This window comes from Canis lupus, chromosome 23, assembly GCF_048164855.1.
Source record: "Canis lupus baileyi chromosome 23, mCanLup2.hap1, whole genome shotgun sequence".
Taxonomy (NCBI): Eukaryota; Metazoa; Chordata; class Mammalia; order Carnivora; family Canidae; genus Canis; species Canis lupus.
Genome location: NC_132860.1, coordinates 36,966,311 through 36,989,325, shown reverse-complemented (window position 1 = coordinate 36,989,325; position 23,015 = coordinate 36,966,311). Strand labels below are relative to the sequence as shown.

Genomic DNA, 23,015 nt, shown 5'->3' with positions numbered 1-23,015 from the left:
GGAGGCAGGGGCTGGTGTAGTAGGGAAGACAAGGAAGCCAGGAGGCCTCATGGAGGATGTAGAGGTGAAAATCATGCCTGGTCTGTCTTATGCTTCTTTCTCCCATTGTTGTCCTATCTAATGAGCCCACCATCACTGATGCATAATACATGCATGACTGTTCTAGAAGAACAGATTAGGATAGTAGCCAGAAAGGCTGGGAAGGAGAGGGAGAAACCTGCTCTCGCCAAAATATCATTCAGAGAATTTATCTCAAATTAAAGAAATGAATGTAATTATCAATCTGATCACCGCATTAATCATTCTTTTATCTTCTTTTTCCTTCTTTTATCCATGTTTTCCCTCCAGAAAGGGAAACAGGGAGTTCAAAAGAGGATAGAGTAGGCATGGTAACAGAGATGGGTCACAGGTGACAGATAAGCTAAGCTATCATAGAAAAAAGAAAGAGCCAGAAAAGAGAGCTGGCTAGCTACAAACTGCACGTCTCTAGTGAATAAAATTCCTGAAAAGAAATATCATACTGTTTAAAGGAAATATTTTCCTCAAAAATAAGACAGTAACTAGCAGGGCCCAGATGAGATGAGCATGCAATGTTGTGGGAGTTAAACTTACAGTCTTGAGAGGAAGACCCTTTATTTCCATGGAATTCATTTGTTGAGACCACACTCTTCACTCTCAGTCTTCTCTATTTTCTGAGCTTCATTCACTTCTTAGGAATCATTGCTCTTTGCAAGTCTATTTTTTATTTAATGTTCTTACTTCATCCTTCTCCTAAAATATGTGCTTTTTAAATTTTTCCTGCCAAAGCATGTTTTTAAAATTAAGAGGCTTCTTTCCAGTGATGGCATTCAGTCAGCCAGGCCTAGCGGACACACACTATGTGGCTGGCGCTCTGACCTGACCATCCTGCAGGAGATGGACATATATCAGGGTTCCCCACCCTCTAAGAACTGAGATCACAGAGAAGAGATAACACAGAGAATGCTGTTTGTTTACATTGTTAACAGAAGTGGTAGAACCAACAGACTTTGAGTATTTCCTAAATGTCAGGCTTTGTATAGGAAACTGTAAATCATTCCCTAATTTTGTACTTGCTTCATAATGTTGCTAGAGTGCTTAAATGAGCTACTTTTTATAACACTGTAAGCAAAGTGCTCATGGATGGTGCTCACAAACTGTTCGAGAGCACACAAACATGTTCTGGCTCTCTACGTTTGATAGGATTCTCTCTTATCAGAACAGTGCCAACTCCTGCTGCAAGGGGGAAGCAGAGCACTTCTTATGCAGAAACAGAGACAGACTCAGATTTTTATTTATGGGCCTTGAAACATTTGTGACTTCTCCCTCAGCTATCATGCATGAAGGTAGTGCTGCACCACCTTCCAACCTGTACAGGAAGCTCTGCCCAGTTATGGATCAGATGCATATCCGCTCCTGCCTCTGAAGTCTGAGTGACTTGAGGTAGTTCAGACTCACATGGGCATTCGAATCTGGTCAAATGTCTAGCCTTAGTCCATTCACATGAGGGGGAGGTGGGGGGCTCTGTGATTGAAAAGAAACGTGAATGTGATTGCTTTCAGGTTCAGGTAGGAGGGCTTTTTGATCAGTATATCACAGTATTGCTCAGATTATTTAAGTTGAGTTCAGTTAAAGTCACATTTACTGATCTTTTCATATATGTCACCATCAGGGGGGCAGGAGAGATTCAGAGATGGATATGACTATATCTGTGCTCAAGAGGCACTCACGGGCTAGTAGGATTGATAGGCACATGGATAAGTCTTTGCAGTATAGAGTTGTTATTTGATGACATAAATCTGTGCTGAACCCTATGGGAGCATATCCTTTTTAACTTTTGCAGTCAGAGAATTCTTCCAAGGGGAGAGGATACCCAGTCTGATCATCAAGGACCTAAAAAAGCTTGCTTGATGAAGGAGTCCATGAGTTGGGCACTAAGCTACAGAAGGGGGAAGAGGACAGGATTCCAGAAGTCAGGGACAAAATGAGCTAAGGCAGGCAGACATGAAGAGCAAATGTCTTCCCTGTCTCAAGCTCTTTTTCTGCCTCACTCCCCTTAGAACTGGGAAAGTATAATCTTTTCAAAAGTGCTTTTGCTCCAGAGTCTCCTCCAATGGGCCACAAGGACAGGAAAAGGAAGGCACAGTTTTAAAAACAGAGGTCTTCCTTATATGGCCCTCCTTTTACAGGCAGTACAGACCCTTCGAAGGTGCCCAGAATGGTGTCAGTACCTAATTGACAAGTCCGGAAATGAGAAACAACTCAGAATTGCCCAGAACATTAGGACTGATTCTGAAATCAGACTGTTGCAGAGTTGTTTAATCTCTCTTGTTAGATGACTTTTAAATATTTCCTAAGAATTATATTTCCTGAAGATAAAGTAGGTCTCTCAAGATATTTGAAGAACTTTAGAAGAATATTCATGTGCTCTAGTTCCAGAGTCAGAGTAACATGTGTTTGAATCCTACTTTGTCACTCATCAGATACGATATCTTCGAAAAAATGCCTAACTATCCAAGCCTCAGATGAGGAGAATAAGACACCTATCTCTTGGGTGTGAAGATACATATAAAGAAACCAAAACATCATCCTCTCTTATCATTTATCTCCTTCATACATGTTGTTGCCTTTGCTTAGAACATCTCTTACTTCTTTATGTATCATTCCAGATCATGTTGCAAACTGGGAAGGCTTAGTTAGGGATGACCCATTTCTGTTCCCACAGAACTCAGTTTATACTTGTTAGTAGGATTGTGTATAGAGACTTAGCTGCACATGTATGTGATTCATTTAATAATTTATGGTTTTCTCAAGGTCAAGAACTGTTTCTTATTCACTTTATATTCTTCACATATTTTACTGAAAGGAATGATGAGGAGAGAGATAGAGAATACTTAAGAATCTGATGTCCTTTAAGATTGTGTCAAGCACATGATGCAATGGTCTTTTTTTTTTTTTTTTTTTGCTTAAACCTGATTTCAAAGGCAGCCCAGGTAGCTCAGCAGTTTGGCTCCTCCTCTGGCCCAGGGCCTGATCCTGGAGACCTGGGGTCGAGTCCCACATCCCCACGTCAGGCTCCCTGCATGGAGCCTGCTTCTCCCTCTGCCTGTGTCTCTGCCTCTCTCTCTCTCTCTCTCTGTTTCTCATGAATAAATATACAATCTTTAAAAAAAAAACCAAAAAAACAAAAACCTGATTTCCTAATGTTTTGTAATGAAAACAGCAATGAAAGAACTTGCATCCTGCAGCCAAAATAATTTTGTAGCTTAAGGAACTGATACCCATTTCATCCACTTGTTTGTCCTTCAGAACTTTATTCAACAAATACTTATTAAGTGTTTGCCAGGAACTTGGCTAAGTACTAAAGATAAGAGGATAAATAAAACTCAAATGTCCCAGTACTCAATTGTAGACACACACACACACACACACACACACAGCACACACAAATACACAGACATACAGCATGATGAAAATCCTGATTGTCAGAGTACAGACAGCTATGGGAACATCCACAAAATCTCAGACTTGTAGTCCATGAGAGCTTCCCAGGAAAGATTATGTCAAAGTTGAGGCCTGAAGGATCCATGGATATTAAAAGAGTTTTTAACTAGTAAAGTATTAATTGGGCATCAAGATTCGTTTTATGGTCTAATTTAAGGCCCTATCAGTCTTAAAAATGGGTCTTAAATTTATGAAAATAACTAATTTACAGTAAGTTATTTGTGACACCATTTAAGTTCAACTGGGTTTACTATCTGTGTCTGGATAGTTATTTGTCCAAATAGTTGAGTAAAATGCATATTTTACTGGATGGAATCTTTCTCTAAGCTAGCTAAATCTCAATACAGGAATACTTGAGGAGCCACAGTAATCATTTTAACTTTGCAAAATTTTACTGTTGGTATTCTCGGAACCTCATCAGAACACAGAACACTAACTGTTATGAGTAACGAATATGGTTTTACATATGTGAAATGTTAAAACACTTAATAAGGGATGCCTGGGTGGCTCAGTGGTTGAGCGTCTGCCTTCAGCTCAGGGCATGATTCCAGGGTGCGCGGATCAATTCCCGCAGGGAGCTTGTTTCTCCCTCTGCCTATGTCTCTGCCTCTCTCTGTGTGTCTCTCATGAATAAATAAATACAATCTTTTAAAAACAAATTTTAATAAATTCCTCAAAAAACTAAAATTGGATTTACCATATAATCCAGCAATCCCACTTATGGGTATCTCTCCCAAAAAACTGAAAGCAGGATTTCAAAGAGATACTTGTATACCTGTGTTCAGAAGAGCATTATTCACAATGCCAAGAGGTGGAAGCAACCAAAGTGCCCTTTTACAGACAAATGAATAAACAAAATGTAGTGTGTAGATACAATGGAATATTACTCAGCCTTGAAAAGGGAAATAAATCCTTTCACATGCTATAGCATGGATGAACCTTGAGGACATTATGCAAAATGAAATAAGCCAGTAGTAAAAAGATAAATGCTGTATTATTCCACTGATATAAGGTATCTAGAGTAGTAAAATTGATAGAAATAGAGAGTAGAATGAGTAGAATGGTGGTTTTCAGGGGCTAGGCATGGCAAAATTGGGCATTGCTGTTTAATTGCTTATACAGTTTCAGATTTGCAAGATGAAAAAGTTCTGGAAGTTGGTTACACATTAATATGAATATATTTAATATTACTTAATACTTAAACATAGTTATGATTGAAATTTTTAGGTATATTTTACCAGATTTTTTTTAAAAAGGACCCAAAAGTAATGATACATTTATATTCATTCCACAGTCCTGAGATGGGAGTGGTGAAATAAAGGAGTTCAGAAGGAATTGGGGCTCTGCTCACGTAGTGGTGTTGAGGGGTAGCTTATAGTAGAATAAGGAAGCTTGAGCTCTGTCCTGTGGATAGTGGGGGCCACTGAAGGGATTTAAAAAGAAGGATTTTGCCAGTTTGCAATTTCAGAACGCTGCCTGGTGCAGTGTAGAGGATGAGTGGGAAAGAGCAATCTCAGTGGCAGTCCAAACAGTCTAGAGGTTTCCTGGATGGGAGCTGATATGAACCTGAATGTGGACAGTGGTGGTGATGGGGAATGAAGATGAATTATGCTACTCAAGAATTATTTACGATAGGGACACCTGGGTGGCTCAGCAGTGGAACGTCTGCCTTTAGCTCAGGGTGTGATCCTGGAGTCCCAGGATCAAGTCCCACATCAGTCTCCCTGCATGGAGCCTGCTTCTCCCTCTGCCTGTGTCCCTGCCTCTCTCTCTCTATGTCTCTCATGAATAAATAAATAAAATCTTTTTTAAAAAAAGAATTATTTAAGATATAAATTTGTCAGACTCTGAATTATTAAATTAGCAGATGGGAGGAAAGAAAGGATGGAATCTGACTGACTCCTACTTTTCTAGCTCAGGTGACTGCATAGATGGTAGCTATGAGAGAATTGAAGGTGGTGGGGGCTTTGCAGGACAAGTACACAGAAAGCCAGAGACACAAAAATGGGATATACATTATATTATTCCACTCTCAATGAACACGTAATTAATAAAAAGTGAATATTAAACTTGGTCCCTGTTTCTGAGGCTGGTTACCTCCCCAAATTATTGATGGGGTTAGGAAAACAGAAGTTTGGTAGTTTGCAGTTTACATAAATACTCTACCAGCATTGTGTTGTGTGTTCTCAATGAAACATTTTCAACCAAGCTGCCAATTCAGTCATCATACTCAGACTTCATCTCCTTATGGGAGAGGAGAAGGGGCTGATGATAGAAATAGGAGTCAGATTCACATTATTTGGGCAGGATCCCAGCTCTGATGCCTACTAGGTAGGTGACCCTGGGGAAGTCTCTTAGAATTCTCTGAGAATTCATTTTCTCATAAGTAAAATGGAGCATTGTAAGTAAGAAGGATTACAATGGAAGAAATAGATGATAATCCTTTGCAAACTGCAGTCAAGATACAGTTTGCGTTAAGTTTTGTTTTACAACTAATATTAAAGTTGGAAGACTGCAGAAAGCCTCTCTGGAAAATACAAGTAATTATAATCAACTCGCGAATTCAGATGAACCACACATTGAATTACCAACCCTGGGTGTTTCTTCTTGTTACATCAGATTATGAGTCACACTGAGAGCTGATGTCCAAGAAATCACACCTTTCACCTTCAAAATGAAAGAAACATAGCATGATTTTGTAAGAAGACATGTTGTTAATAACCCAATGTGATAAAAGTAACTGCTGGTGATAACAGTAATGAGGTATTAGGAAAAGTCTCACACAGCTCAGTTAAGCTTGAGTTGGTGTGTTACAATGGTATTTGGATATTTGCCCCTAATACATTGTCCCATTCACAGAACAAAGGCAAAGTAAGGCAAAGTAACATTTTATTAGCTGGGTTGGAGGAGGATATAGAATGTTCCCATTTTTTTCTTTCCCAGATAGATCGACAGCCTTGAAACATTGGGACTCAAAAGAGACAGCTTCAAAAGGAAAGGAGTGAGCAGTAAAGAGAGACAGAAAGATAGGAGGCCCAGGCCAAGGCTGAAGATGGAGACTGACTCCATGGCCAGGGGTCTGCTCTGTCCCTATACCTTGTCCTTATCCTCTTCCTCTCTCCCAGCTTCCTTAGGTCTTCTTGGAAGATTTAAAGATAACCTTTGCCAGAGGACGCTCTTACTATTACAGGCTTGTAGAAAGAAGATGATCAAAGAGGAAAGGGATCAAGAGAGAAGGAACTATTACCTCTTTGCCTTCAGGGAATCATCTGAATATAGGCAGACCCTTTGTCTTGATATTTTGGGGTTCTTTAGAAGGAAGCTTCATCTTTGGAAATTGTGATCCTTTGTCCCAGGATCTGACTAACCCAAATCAGTATTCCTTCTTTTTGGATATGAAAGGAAGAGAAGAGTGTCTTCCTTTAAAGGGCAATACAAATGATGTAGGTAGCAAATTTTTGTCCTCATTTCTGAAGAAACATTAGTGTTTCACAAATTATGAAACAAAATTAAGTTTCCTGAATGGGATGCATCAGAATTCTGTTTTATTGCTAAGTATGTTTTTTTTTTCCCCCTCCATCCTTGGCCTAGAAATTTTAGCATATACTCAGGTACTCTGGTCATTTGGAGGAGTACTTCCTCATCTATTCAGGTACATTGTCTCAGTCTTATTTGTGTCACCCTTCTGTAGCTTATAAACAGAGATAGTATGTTAGCAGGTAAAAACAAGTCACTAGCGTTGCTCAGTATTGAGGTTTGTTCAGTGTTCGTTATTGAGGTTGCTTTGGTGACCACCAGGAGAGTCTGCAACAAGGCCCCTTTAATGTATTTGTTATCTCTTTGGTCAACAATAGATATGCACTGTGTCAAAAAAAAAAAAAAAAGATATGCACTGTGTCCTGTAAATTAAGTTGGAATATGAAGTTGTCAAGTATACCCTTTGCAAACACTAATGCTTTTTTTGGTTATTTCTTGTCTTTTCTCCTAGAAGTATCGATATCAAGATGAGGACGCTCCACATGATCATTCCTTACCTCGACTAACCCATGAAGTAAGAGGACCTGAGCTGGTGCATGTATCAGAAAAGAACCTGTCTCAAATAGAAAATGTCCATGGATACGTCTTGCAGTCTCACATCTCTCCTCTGAAGGTCAGTTAGATTGTTCTCAGAGCTGGCGGCAGTGGTTGGTCTACAATGCTAAGGGAAATGTTTGTTGACCTGATTAATGAGTCTCTTAAAATGCTACAGTGGCCCATGGTTGCCAAAGTGTCTTTCTGTGGTTTGAAGTCTTACTTGGAATTCTTGTCACAGGACAGTTGTTCTTGCAGTTGTTTGAATGTATGGGAACTCTCTAGTTGCTAAAAATGGGCTAAGGAAAGAACAAAAGATGAAAATTGAAAGGGAAAGTAAGTTAACCACATATTTAGAAAGCCCCGGAGTACATCAAGATTTTGCTCAAATGCTACCTCTCCATCTATATTCCTGGTCCCAGATAAAACAAAGGAAGTAAGTATAACATGTTAACAGCTAATGATTGCCCTACCATGTAGAGTACTCAAAAAGCTGTGTGAATTGGCTCATCAACACCTCAATTTTATATTATATTCCTTTCTATTTGGTGTCATACTTTGGTTTGTCTATGCTTTCTACCTTTTTTCTTTAATTTTTAAACAATTTCTTGATAAATAGTATTTTTACAAGAAAGGATAATTAAATGAGAGGATTTTCTGTGCTGTTTGGTTCCAAATTATTCTTTTTCTTTGCTGATGCAATGGGATTTTGTGCTTTGGATACAAGCTCATAAATGTTGATTAGAGTGAAAAAAAACCAAAAGTGGAACTAAAGTCAATGATATAACCAAAGTGAATTCAGATAAAAAACAAAACAAGACAAAATAAACAAAAAACCAGAGAGAAAAACCCTACTAAAATAACTCTATTGCTAAAGAAAATTCATTGTTTATTTTGTTAGCCAGAACATACACTTCATCAGCACTTCCATATAGCTGTGTCACAATTAAAAATAAAGCTATAAAGATGGCCCCAATGCTTTCTAGAATTTTGTTATACCCTCTAAGACATCAGAGAAAGGCTAAATTATTTTTTCATGTATTTCCAAAATTTGGCACATTTTAAATACCCTGGCATCCTAAAAATGTGTTATCAAATAAACTAGCTCCAGTTACCACCAATTAATTAAAATATAGGTTGATTGTCAAATCCTAGTAAATATGTTATAATATGTAAAAATATGCAAACATTATACCGCTGGAATTCATTGTTCAGTTCTTCCCAGAGTCTTTAAAAATTGTTGAATAACTGGTAGGAACGAATATACTTAGCCTGGAGAAGAAAAGATTAAGGGTTGGAGGATAGAAATATCCCTTCTTACACCTCAAGAGCTGTCATTTGGAAAATATTGGTGTCACCCAGAGGGCAGAAGCATAACTGGCAAATATATTTGAGACCATCATATAAAACCACAAACTCCTGTCAGTTAGAGCTACCCCAAACAGGTGTACACTATTTTATGAAACAATGGTCCTTGTCCCCAGAAATCTTCCACACCTGGCTGACAACCTGGCAGTGGTATGTGGAAGGGACTCCTTCAACAGGAAGGTGCATAAAATTGTCTCTGAGTTCCAGTCTAACTCTAGGAATCAATGATTCTGGTCTGTGGTCAGATGAATACTTTCCTTCTTTAAACAAGTGCTCATTTTTGCAAACAAATGCTCGTCCTTACTCTATGCACTCACCAGTGAGAAAGGACAAGTGTGGAAGCCTGGATATCACTAAATCTCAGCTTTTTCCTTTCTCTTTGAAGAAATCCTTGTAAGAACCTCCACAGAAACTCCCTTCCTTATTTTCTCCCTACTTATTTTTCTCCCTTTCCTAGCACATTCTAATTAGTCTAATTAGGCCACAAGCTGGGTAGGTTAATCCAGGCTTGTCTAGAGGTAGCTGGTTATAGTAAACAGACAAACAAACAAAGTGAACAAAACAATAAAAGCGTGATAGGATCGTCATTTGATATATTAAGAATATACATGGTATTATAATTGTCTAAGAATCTACAGTTAGGGTGATTACATCATGTGTTATACCACTTACTGTCTCATTTGGAAAATGTCTATTAGTGTTAAAGGAAAAGTTTGCTTTTTCCGAAGATCAGATCTCAAATATAAAGGAATCTCTTCCATGTCCTTTTATTCCTTGCCTTCCAGGAATCTTAGAATTAACTATCTCCAATTTCAGTGGTTTCCCTTAGCTTAGGTTTTCTGTTTCTGTTTCTCCCTTCTGTCTTATTTCTTACTCTCTTTTTGTAAAAACAATGTACTGGTTTTTATGGTTTTACTCTGGTGACATCTTTAACTGAAGACACCCCATGTCCGTTTTAAAAGTGGTCATCTATGAATAAGAAACCCCTGATAGTAAGGGAAGGGAGAAGAAATGTGTGGGAAATATCAGAAAGGGAGACAGAACATAAAGACTGCTAACTCTGGGAAATGAACTAGGTGTGGTGGAAGGGGAGGAGGGCGGGGGGTGGGGGTGACTGGGTGACGGGCACTGAGGGGGGCACTTGACGGGATGAGCACTGGGTGTTATTCTGTATGTTGGTAAAGTGAACACCAATAAAAAAATAAATTTATTATTAAAAAAAAGAAAGAAACCCCTGATAGGAAACATCAGGGTAGGAATATGTATCTCGTCCTTTTTGGAATCACCAGTGCATGTTGGGCACCCCAGCATCCCTCAAGGTATTGTGAAGAGGAGGGAAAAATGAATTCACTCCGGACTTCTGTACCTTGGCTGTGAAGTAGCACTTTGGGAACTAAGACTTTTTCCCCATGACACTTGAGAGGTGTTGTTTATGTTGAGCAAGATATGCTTTTAGATTGCCTTAATGAACAGACTGTGTACCTTTCTTATGGCACCGAGAATGATAGGGATAAGCAGGCACAGTTTTTACAGAAACCACACACACACACACACACACACACACACACACACACACACACAGATGTGTAGAGTTTGCCAATTTCATGGTGTAATTATTCCCATCATGGCTGAGTTCAGGCTACCAACCTGAAGCTGCTGACTGCATTTGGAAAAAAAGAAGCAAATGACGCTTCACAAGCCAATATGAGGGGGCTCCAGCACAGGCAGGCTCAAGTGCATGCATTTTTGTAGCAGCAGGACACATTTCCCAATCAAGTTGTTAAGGGATTATTATATTATCAAAGTTCAAGTGTTTGGAAAACCTGCCATGGTTAAAATCTAATGTGTTATTTTTCTCGTAAAGGAAGCCTATTTGAGTCAGAGAAATGCTGAGAAGGTTAACATTCTCAATTAGACCTGGCATATTTTCAACCTCTTTGTTCTTTTGATCTGTCTGGTCCTCTTGGGTCAAGCACTAAAAGAGGGAAGAGTGAGGATGCAAACCCCACAGTTAGATAATGCCTGAATTGTGCTTCGGAGTCACGCGGCAATCCAGTATTAATTAGAAATTTACATATGGCATGCCTGAGCCCAGTGTGAGATTGCTAGATAACAATTGAAATGCCTCACTGAGGAAGCTCTGAATCATTAGCCCAACAATCTGAGCGTTGCAGGTTTGACAATCGTTTTTTCCATTACTGCTTTTCACTGGAAGCCTCGGTTCTAAGATTCATCTGCTTTTGGTCCACACTTGCTGCCTGGGTTGATAGATGGGCTTGCTTAGCCTGTTTTCATTAGATTGCCTTGGCCATTGTGAAGTATGGGTTTGGAAGGAGCAATGCAATTTTGCAGTGAATTCAACAGAATTTGTTTTCTTTGCCTCGAGATGGGGATGCTTTCTCTTCAGATGCTACCTAGAATCTTCCACAAAAGAAACTGGCTTATAATAAAGCATGAGAATTTTCTTTTCAGTTTAAGTCAATTCCATAATATTAATTGGGTCTCTACTATGCACATCATAATAGATCATAGTGAAACAAAGGGCAGTAAAACATGATTTTTAAACCTACTTATCACTTTCTTAAAAGACCTGAGTTCTAATTATCTATTACTTATTCTCACTCTCCAACAGGAGTTCACATTCCTGAAGCTTAGCTACTGTGAGACCCCAGATATCTAGAGAGTACTCTTTACAGAGTATCTGTTGAGAGAGAGAGAAAGAGAGAGAGAGAGAGAGAGAGAGAGAGAGAGAGAAAAGGAGCAGAAGAGGGAAGGAGGAGGGAGGACAATCAGGCTTATTTTTAAGAACCTGGACTTTAGAATACCTCAATTTTAATTTCAATCCTGGTAGCTATGTGACCTCGATCAAGTTAACCTCTCTATCTTAGGTTCCTCATTAGTAAAATGAAAGTAACAATTATATTTATCTCATAGGATTTGTGTATTAATTAAATAAGGTAATATATGTAAACTGCTCAGAAAGAGCCTGACACAGAATAATCAACCACTCACCAAATGTTTTTGATCTTGTTATTATCTTTAGCCACCTATCATGACAAGTGCCTTAAAATCATTTCCTTCATTTACCTCATTTTACTTCTACACGATTATACATGATTTTGAAGTTAAATAGTTCCTTTCAATCAAAGAACTAGTAAACAGGAGTGCAAGTATTTATAACTCAGATCTCTCTGGATCCAAAGCTTATATTCTTTATCATTCCTGTGCTACATCACCTGTCTCTAAACTGTTCTATTTTTAAAGAGGTCTTAGATTCAAATTTTCATTTACTGGGTCCATGTATGTAAAAGGAGAAGGTCCTTTTTCCTTACGGCAATATTGGAATTTCATCATTAAAAACAACTATTAAGCAGATATATAAGGGAATGTGTAAGAAATTTAGTTTTCTAAGTGAGAGTCATCAAGAATGGTGATAAATGGAAACTTTATGAGGAAATAGAAGGAAAATAAGTTCTATCTTTTTTTTTTAAGTTCTATCTTTAAAATACCTCAATTTACCCAGTGGTAAACTCCCAAAGGAATATATTCTGCTTCTGTGGCAAAACAAGACAAAACAAGCACAAACTAGTATCTGGGAGCCTTTCCTTTTGAAAAATCCTTTGATATTATAAGAATGCGTACCATGGCAAGAGGGACACACTTTGTCTTGAGCAATTGAAGTATTTTCTTCATTAATATATAGTACTCAGGACACCTGAGTGGCTCAGCAGTTGAGCATCTGTCTTTGGCTCAGGGCGTGATCACGGAGTCCCGGGATCAAGTCCCACATCAGGCTTCCTGCATGGAGTCTGCTTATCCCTCTGCTTATGTCTCTCCCTCTCTCTCTCTCTCTCTCTCTGTTTCTCACGAATAAATAAATAAATAAAATCTTAAAAAACAAGATAGATATAGTACTCACAGTAGGTACATGTGTCATCGAAGATCCCAAGTAAGTCCAGCCAACTGTAACCAACATGTGGATTCTTCTCAGGACCTGACAAGATCTATTTCTATAATTTTTATTTGGTTATTTTAAAATATTCATTCTATATGTGCATAATTTTATAAACTATCTTACCATTTTCAGAAATAGGCAATGTAAAAGTTACACATTCAGCAACAAATCAATAAATGAATAAAGTTCTATTTCATTTTAACAAGATATTTGTTAAGCCAGAAATCCAACTGGTTCTACTTCTGCTTTTCCTCATAACCATTGGCTTTGTTTTAATAAATTTACTATCAATATTACCATCATTATATTAACACCCTCACAAACAGGGTTTGTGTTGTTTTTTTTCATTATGATGTCTTTAGTCCTTCAAAAAGACTTGCTGGATTAATTATTTGTAAGTGGCAATATGAACACTCATAAATAATTACCTTCTGTGAGGTTGGTGACATTGATATCAAAACAAACAGGAAATCCAGGTACAGACTTCTCATTTTGCCCTTTCTGTTGTCCTCTTTTCCCTGACTTAATCATCACAGATACAGAATTTCATCAACTTCACACCTGATATTTCCTCATATATTACATACCTGAAATGTCTTAAAACAAATGGCATCTTGCAACTAAAATTGGCATAATCTCCAAGGTACATTAAAAAATGGTGTATCTTACAGTTAAAACTATCTTAGATTCAATGACTACTTAGAAGGAAGATTAAAGCTGTTTTTCATAGATTAATGTGAATTTCTTTAATCAGATAAATATGATTTTCTATATTGTCATTCTCATTTAGACCAAAATAAACAGTTCTAGAAGTTCATTGAAAAGTCAGAATATAAGAACTTAGAATATACTTCTATACCCTTGGACAACTATGCATTTGTTAAATATATATGGGGAAAAGTGGAGAAACTGTAGGCAAGAAAGATAACAAAGTGTACTTTATTCTGTTATTTCCTTACCAAAGTTGCCAAAACCTGCTTATAGGAAAGTGTATTTTATCCAACAATATAATAAGTCCTTTTCTTCCATGAAGCCTTTCCTATTAATTCTTGTCTGACTCTACCTGGTCATGACATCTTATGGTACATACAGTTTCCATAGTTAGCTTTTTAAAAATATACATCTTGTTTTATTATTCTAAATAATTTTTGTATAACTATACTTTGCCTTTCCTCTAGACATTACATTTGTCTTGCTCTTAATAAATATGCAAGCTCCTGTAACTAGATCATATCTTGTTCTTGTTTTATTTTTCTTCTTTCTCCCTTATTGGCATCTATAATGAAATTAGGACAGTATTTCCCAAATGAAACTAGACCAGTATTTCCCAGTACTTCGTCAAGTGGTGTTAGTGGAATTTTGTTACTATTATAAAGAAAATAAAGACATGAATACTGAAAACATTTGAGATTTTTTTTTTAAAGATTTCATTCATCCATTCACGAGAGACGAAGAGAGAGAGGCAGAGATACAGGCAGAGGGAGAAGCAGGCTCCATGCAGGGAGCCTGATGTGGGACTCGATCCCGGGTTTCCAGGATCACGCCCTGGGCTGAAGGCAGTGCTAAACCACTGAGCCACCCGGGCTGCCCAACATTTGAGAATTTAAGTCCATTAACTTTTTGAAGGATTTCTCCAGTTTTTAATATGATAATATACACTATAAACCCCTGAGATGGAAATACGGTTATTATGCAGTATTTCCCAAACATATTTGGTCATGGAATCCTTTCTTCCAAATAAAACAATTTTTTGGTTGGACAGATACACTTTTGAAAAATCTATAACAGAGATATAGGCCAAGGCTAATATAACCAACAGGAAATATAATATAAAAATTCATTCTAGCCCTGAAATCAGACTCAACCAGATTCAAATACTGAGTCCTCTACTTACTAGCTATGTGAGCTTCCTCAATACTTAACCTTCCTTAGCCTCAGTTTTTATATTTGTAAAATAATGGCATCTATTTATATCCTCTATGACATTTAAGTGAGAAAAATCTATACAAAGACTTTAGATCAGAGCTTGACATATGAGAAGTACATTAAAAAATGATGGCTATCCTTATTGTTAGTGACATATTAATATTATTCCAATATTCTAAACTAGAAATTTTGGGATTCATTTTGGAATTTTCTTCATCTTAATCTTTTCTTTGTTTTCAAATATCTTAGTGTTCTCATTTTCCTCTTTGTATCCACAGCTACTATCCCAGCTCATGACTTCATTACTTCCAGGCAGAAAGTATTATGGTTGTTGTATAACATCATGGGCTTTGGAGCCAAAAAATATGCATTTGAATTCTGATTCTGCATTTTCTGGCTAGATAAACTTGGGAAAATCATCTGGCATTTCTGAGATGCAGTTAAATTTAAAATGAACAAATCTCTTACGTGTTTCGGTTGATTGATTCATTTATTCATTCTTTTGTACAATAGAATTTCTTTGAACTCCTACTGTATGCTGGGGCTCTATGTTATTCCCTGAGGATACAGAGAAGAACATTCATTCAAGTTGCTTACATGCCATAGTTAGATTAATAAACTTGGAAATGCATACATAAAATATGTCATATTATGTGCAATAAAGAAAGGATTAAACAACAGGCAATTTCCCAAGAGACAGAGAAGTGGTTTAATTTTTCTCTAAGGTTGGAGTGCTAGAGTTGGATGTGGTCAGAGAAAGCATAATAGAGGAGGTCATTTTTGACTTGAAGAAAGTAAGAGCTGTAGGAGAGAGGTCATCATTGTCTTAGATTCCAGCAATTTTGTAGCAGTATTTAAGAATTCTAGAAATTGCAAATGGTTGAGAAGGAGAGAGAGGGAATGAAAGAATGATGGAAGAAGTACCAGGCCAAAATCATGCCATAAAGTGAGAGAGATGGGTAGGAACAAGTAAGGAAGGGTCCTATGTGGAAATTGGATTTTGCCTTGTAGGTAATGAGGAGTGACTACAACAGTTTAAAAGAGGAGAGACCTGGTCAGTTTTGTAAATTAGAGCATTACTCATGTCATATAGAAGAGAAGAAGAAAAACAAGAAAACAGTGATATCACAGTCGAGGACGTCAGATAAAACACCAGAGGTGGAGAAGCTCTGGGATAAAGCAGAGGCATTGGGGGTGGGACCAGGGATAGACTAGAAAGCTTATTTAGGAAGAGCCATCATCAAAACTTTGAGACCTAATAAGTATAGAAAGCAGAGAAGAGAGATAAATAGAGATTAATTCACATTTTTTTAAATTAATCAACTGCACAGAGGAGGTATCATGAAATGAAATCAAGAATGCCAAAGGAAGAGTAGACTTTAGGGTAAGGTGAAAAAATTATGAGTTTGGGTTTTCATAATGAAGCTTGAGGTATTTTTGTTGTACCCAGGTTGAAGGATTTCATATGCAGTTTGAAACAGAGATCTGGGAATTGAGAGCAGTCTGATCTAGAAAGCGAGCTTTGCAGTCTTCAGTGTAGTTGAAGCAGTATTGCCAGGATTGCCCAGGGGAAGTGGGGAGATTGCTGATGACTGCATTACAGGAGACAGTACCACCATGCCAGGGTTTTTGGATAGAGAGGGGCCTCCTGAGTAGACTATGAGGCAGTGAGTGATTTACCACAATGTGTAGTTTGATATTTCTTAATTGAGTTATACATTTCTAGTAAAAGAGGATCATATTTTGTACATTTAAAAAATGTACCTTCTTTATAGTACTTAAAGTAGTGTTGGCCAAACACTAGATGTCTTTCAAATACTAGTTACTTGATAACTGTTTGAGAAAAGGGAGAGAAAGAAATACCTTATGAAATATATTTGAACCCAAGTCTTGGGGTCCTGACCATTAACTGAAAAAAAATGTGTTTTTTTCCTCTTTATTCACAGTGCTTTTAGTATTACTAATTAGAAAACTAAGCTAATTTTGCTATTTTAGAACATTCATAATTTTTAAAAATGTAAAGTTCGTTCATTTCTGTCTCTTGCCACTAGATGGTGGGAGTAGCTGAGCTGATGGTTCAGGAAGCATATGGTCTTCAGGGAAAAACCTAAGATTTGTGAGGCTAAATTGAGTCTTAGTTACTAAAAACATAAGAAGGTTTTGGCAGGGATTTGCATACTTGTGAATAATGCATTTTTGTTCCATGCCCAGACCTTGGTGAAAGGAAATGGCTGAGTGAAATATGGTCTTGACAGACATATATACTGAATCCAGACACAAAAGCTCCTGGTCAAAATTCTATGCAAATGAAACATTTCTTCAGTTATCATAAATTGGAAAGGATACTGATAGCATGCCTCAAATAATCCTGGATATTCCAGCCAGAAGTTCAAGAAAGGGAAGAAGAAAGTGATAGGCATAGGACTACCACATTATCTTACAATTCAAAACTGCTATCTAGAACTAGCCCACCTTGGGTTAATAGGTTTTCATCATGACTTTGGAAAGATAAGTACGTGGAATGGCATCTAAATCTCCTATTTTGTTCATCTGTATACTAATTATAGCAACAGCAATAATAAATTTTCTCTAAGAAATATTATGTTATATATATTAAAGGTTATCTATATTAAAGCATATATATAAATATATATATTCTTTTTAAAAAGAATATTTGTAATAATCATAAATAAGTGTAATTAGTGATTACTTATAGCTGCAGATATTCCTTAGTTACATACCGAAGTTCTTCTCAAGACTAAGATTTCACTATTACCAAGACTTTCTGTAACAGTAAGAAATAACATATGTGCAGGTGGCTGGGAGGCTGAGCCAGTTAAGCATCTGACTCTTGATTTTGGCTAAGGCCATGATCTCAGGGTCTTGACCTGCTTGGGGCTCCATGCTGGATGCAGAAACTGCTTAAGATTCTTTCTCCTCCTCTGCCTCTCCCTACAGCTCACTCTCACTCTCCTCTCTCTCTCTCTGTCTCTTGAAAGAAAGAAAGAAAGAAAGAAAGAAAGAAAGAAAGAAAGAAAGAAAGAAAGAAAGAAAACATAAGCTCACAGAGGCCGTCCTCACATGAGCTTAATGATGTTTTCAATTCCTTTTTTATTAGCAAAGATATATAAAAATTATTCCACATCTCACATACATTCATAAATAAGTGTTGACATTGATTGGGCTATAGAATTTTAAACTCTTTCCCAACTGATTTGGAAAAGTAATAGCATGCAGTAGGAAGCAGATGGACTTTAGAATCAGACCTACTTGCATCCAAATTCTACCTACTTTACTTCTTAAGTGTGTTCTTTAGCAAATCTATTGACCTCTTCCCTACTATAATTACTAATATGGAACTCACAGCATTGCTGTAGGGATTGCTTGAGATAATACATGAATAGTCTTTAGCATAGAACTTGATGCCTACTAGGTGCTCAGTAAAAGGTAATTAGATTTTTTTAAAGTAGAAAATGAGTGTATATGAAAGAGCAAATCTTAATTTCAGATCAGCCAACTCTTTGAGCTCTCAGAAAAGATGGACTCTTGTTAAAATACTTACTATCCTTGAGACAATAGCTTTATACTACAGAATACTCTCATCTCAGCTAAGCAAGGTGTATTATCCAAAACTGTTGTCTTTTATATGAAAATGAATGTCAGTTTGGCTAGTTCAAATAAAGTGTAGCAAATAAGTTGGGCATGACCAGATGTTAGATGATTCAAACAAGACTGTACTAAAGCATAAAAAGGTATTTTCTTTGGTGGCTAGTTATGGAGCATGTTAGAACATTTGTATAACCTTTCAAGATGACTCTTGGAGAGAATCATTGACTTAGATATGCAATTCCTGGTCTCTTTATTTAAAGTTCTTAGTTAAAAGTTTTTATTCTATGTCTAGCAATGTATTTATAATCATACTTCAGTAATTATAAATATGGATCAAATCCCACTTCTGTAAACTCTAAGGATTCACTCCAGTACCATTTTGCAAGGTGTAATTTTGTTGTTGAAATCAGGTTAACCTGGAGTTCTCTTTAACAAGGAGATTTTGGTCATATCAACAGTCTTTACTTGCTCATTTATATTTGTTCAACAAAGATACACTGTTTTCCTTCGTGGGGAGGGGGTATGAGGTAGCTGCTAAGGTCTAAAGTCTAATTTCATTCATTTTTTTCTTTCTTTGTATTCATATCCATTTATCAACCTTTCTACCTAGAGGCTGTTTTAGGATAAAGAACAGTAGTAAAATGCAGTATTTGTTGAAATTCTATTATACAATGGCAATATTCTAAATGCTTTACGTGTATTGAGTTATTCCATTTAACCACCCTATAGGATAGGTTTTCTTATTATTTCCACTTTGTGAACAAAAGAAAATGGCCACAGAGAGATTAGAAAAAACTTTTCTAAGATCACAGTTAGTCCTTGATAGCTCTGGGGTATGTTGCAGCTAGTCTGACATCATACCTCTCACTCTCAGTCACTTTCCTATATTATTCACCAGTAAATGAGAAATGCATAGTTTTAAAACTGAAAGGGACAATCAAATCCAGCATTTTCAAGCTGCAACTGACTCATTATTAGATGTGAAATCAATTTACTTGGTAATTTTAGAATAGAATAACAACAAATAGAAAATATGAGCGTCTATTACAAGTAGAGACCTTTACTTCAGTTTAGCATGGATGCATTTGGGTATTTACTGCCTTAAAGTATAAAATATATTTCTTATTGTGATCAAGGTCAAGAAACTCAGGAAGCCACTGATCTGGTCCAACTTTTCCATATTGTAAAAGGAAAGATGAGGGAGAAAACCTTAGGCCTGAAGGACTTAAACGTTTCCCTAAAAACACATTGGTCAGAAATGTCAAAGCCTGAACTTGAACACTTTATATTTATTAGTCCTATTTTCTCCATCCAGCTTTTGTTGTGGCTGGCATTACTAACAATTAAGTTACTTAAACCAGAGTTTCTCAAACTTAGATATATATCAGAATCACGCAGAAGTCCAGCCCCATCCTACTTCACCAAACCTAGGGTTCGATATTTTTATTACCTCTCCAGGTGACTTTGTTACACACTAACTTTGAGGAACTACTGTCTTAAATCCCGTGATGCCACAGCATGTATTAAATGTTTGTCATGTGTCTTATCAGGCCTTTGCTAAACACCTTAAAGACAATAAAATAAGAGATAGATCCTCTGTTTACGAGGACCTTAAATTCTATGAGGAAAATCAAGATGTGCATTAATCATTTAGTAACCATAAACTATGTAACTAAGTGCTTTTTTTGAAGCCTTACTTAAAAAGGTTATTAAGTACAAATGGAATTCCAGAAGGCAATTTTTAAATTCTTGTATAGGCATATACAAAGGAAACCTCATAATGCTTGTTTAAGAGAGAATGTTTTATGAGAAAATATGGTAGAGAAAGTTGAATTGATTTTTGCCAACTCACAGAGGAATTGCCAATGTCAATTGAGCAGATTTAACTCCAAGGCAGCACTCTTAGGATGTATTCCCCTAGGCCAGCTGACTCACCAAAATCACAGTGACAGCAGATGATTTCTTCCTTCTTTATTGGCAGAACATTGAGTGTGTTAGAGTTCGTGGCCAATTTGGGGTCACAGGTAAGTTTATTTAAAATGCTTTCAAGAGGTTCTTATTGAAGTCCCTTTACATATAACACCAATAGAGGGTCCCTTTAAGGGCCATTAAGTCAGGGCATGCATAGAAGTCATGGATCACTTATAAAAGCTCAAAATTGTATTAAGTAAATTTCAGAGCTGGTTCTCTAGAGATTTTCTAGTTTTATCTTTTCATGTTGTATGTGAAGAAATTTAATAAGTTTTTTGTTAGTATATTCTCTCAAAGAACAGTAAGATATTTCTGTATTCAAAAAAAAGATATTTCTGTATTTCTGTATTCAGCTTTTAGTTATGAACTTTTAATTCATAAAAATTATAAATTATATAAAAATATATGATATATACTATAGTATATATAATACATACATAAAATTACATAATCTTTTAATTAATAAAATTATAAATTTAAATGTGATTACTAAAACATAATTATTAAAATTTATTTAAAATTAATTATAGGGCAGCCCAGATGGCTCAGCGGTTTAGTGCCGCCTTTGGCCCAGAGCATGATCCTAGAGAAGCGGGATGTAGTCCCATGTCAGGCTCCCTACATGGAGCCTGCTTCTCTCTCTGCCTGACAAATCAGGATTGTTGACATTAGACAAAAAGATCTCTCTCCTCCTAAATCTCCCTGGCTAAATTATGTGCCAGTTTGATCAAGTATGAATAATATCTTCCTCATCACTAGTTAACTGTGATATCATGTTGTGTATTTGCATAAACACTGATGAAATAGGTATATTAAAAAGAACCCCAAATTTAAAAGATCTACCTCTAAAATACAATCTACATAGTGGAGATACTTATCTTATTAAGTGCACCACCAGGCTGCAGGGCAGTGTGGGCTTGGGGTCAGAAGTATGCCATTTGGGAAATCATTTATCTCTGAGCTCCAATTTCCACATTTGTATACTGAAGACAATGATAAACCCATTTAGTGAAGTTTTTAAGTTTAAAGAGGTTGTTGTTTGTCAGCTTGAATTTTACTATCTGTGCTTGAAATACTCACCCCCCTGCCAGATTCCTATGGCTACCTTCACCTTCCCTTCCTATTTCTCTGAGAAATTCCCCTACCATTTCCCTCTCCTCATTCCCACTTTTAGGGATGGCTCATAGAGAAGGACAAAGCAACACATGATAAGGAAAAAGGAGCTTGAGGGTGCTCAGCATACAGTCAGTTCACAGAGTTGTCAGTATGTGGGAATTTCACAAAAGTCAATAGTTTTTGGCTACACTCATGGAATTGTCACACCAAGAACAAAGAGCTGATAATTCTGTACTTTCCAAAGTGTAGCCTTAGGATCCAAGAAGCGTATTTCGGGGAGAATGGTGGTAAATCAGAGTGCTTCCTAAGAGGGGAAAATATGCCAGTGAGGGAATTAAAATCACATCAGATGGAAAATTAAAGTCATGAGTGATGTTGTCCTTGGAGAATAGACTCAGCTCAGGGGACATGGTAGTCCTTGGCTTCATATTGTTTACAATTAGCCACTATTGGAAATAATTTCTATAGACACCGTGACCTCTAGGGTAGACAATGAGGGGACAGAAGTCATGCAATATTTGTTGTTATTACTCGCTTTTTATTTTAAAAATAGACCTGATGAAAGATAGGATGGGCTTGCTCATAAGGTAGTGAGCTTCCTATTACTGAAGATGTTCAAACAGAGGTTAGAAAATACTCAAATAAGATATTTGAGTAGAGATGAGTCAGGTATGAGATAGGATATTGGGCAACAATATTTTTAGTCATGAGCCTCTTTGACAAATTGATGAAAACTATGAGTCTTTTTCTGATTAAAAAGTCCAGCAATACATACCCACAAAAATGGTACATAAATTTTCAGGGAATATAAGCCTCACTTAGAGCCCATCTATGGACTCCCTAAGGACCATAGGCCCATACATAGGTAAGAATTTTTGGGTCAAATGAATTTTAAGCCCCCTTCCGTCTCTGAGAATCTGAGATTATCATTTCTCTGCCTCAGTTTTTGTGAAAGGCATGATTGTCATTCTCAAGAAGAAATATTTTGTGTCAGGAAAAAAACAAAAAGCAAAGAATAGGAGGCTCCCAATCCAGTGTGTTGGTGAGGCATGCCTCATTCCCTGGCAGCCCTCAGCAGCAGTGATCAACAGGTTTGCCCAAAGGAGAAGGATCGAGGGTGCATTTGCTTCAGGGGAGTGCTCTAAATGCAGAACTTCAGCTTCTGATCCCATCCTCTCAGTATTTTTGATGTGTGCTCCTAAGGCAATTTTCTGTGTTTATTAGTTAGTATCATAAGCTATGCAAGCCAAGAGCTATAATATCCTTCCTCTCTGAATTGGGGTTTTAACTGCCATAAGATTATTTTCTTTATGCTGAATGGAAGTTGCAGTCTAGCAAAGAACTGATTTCAAATTACCCCATCAACTTGCTAAAATGATGATCCATTTGCCATAGTATTCAGGCACAGAGGGTTTCCGATATGTGGCTAGATTGTTCATGGAAATGTCAGTCATCAAATGAGCAGTGGATATTTATT

General features: G+C 37.0%; 1 protein-coding gene across 19 annotated transcripts in view; it reads left to right on the top strand.

Annotated features, from left to right (window-relative positions):
• The window catches only part of DLG2 (discs large MAGUK scaffold protein 2), a 1,975,849-nt gene that overhangs the window by 971,408 nt on the left and 981,426 nt on the right, over window positions 1-23,015 (top strand). For 16 of the 19 annotated variants that reach the window (XM_072794850.1, XM_072794854.1, XM_072794853.1 and 13 more), the window contains one exon: window positions 7,511-7,672. In XM_072794850.1, coding sequence (XP_072650951.1) covers window positions 7,511-7,672 — 162 coding nt within the window. The remainder of the gene's footprint in view (window positions 1-7,510; window positions 7,673-23,015) is intronic. The other 3 variants (XM_072794842.1, XM_072794859.1, XM_072794862.1) reach the window with 1 other exon arrangement.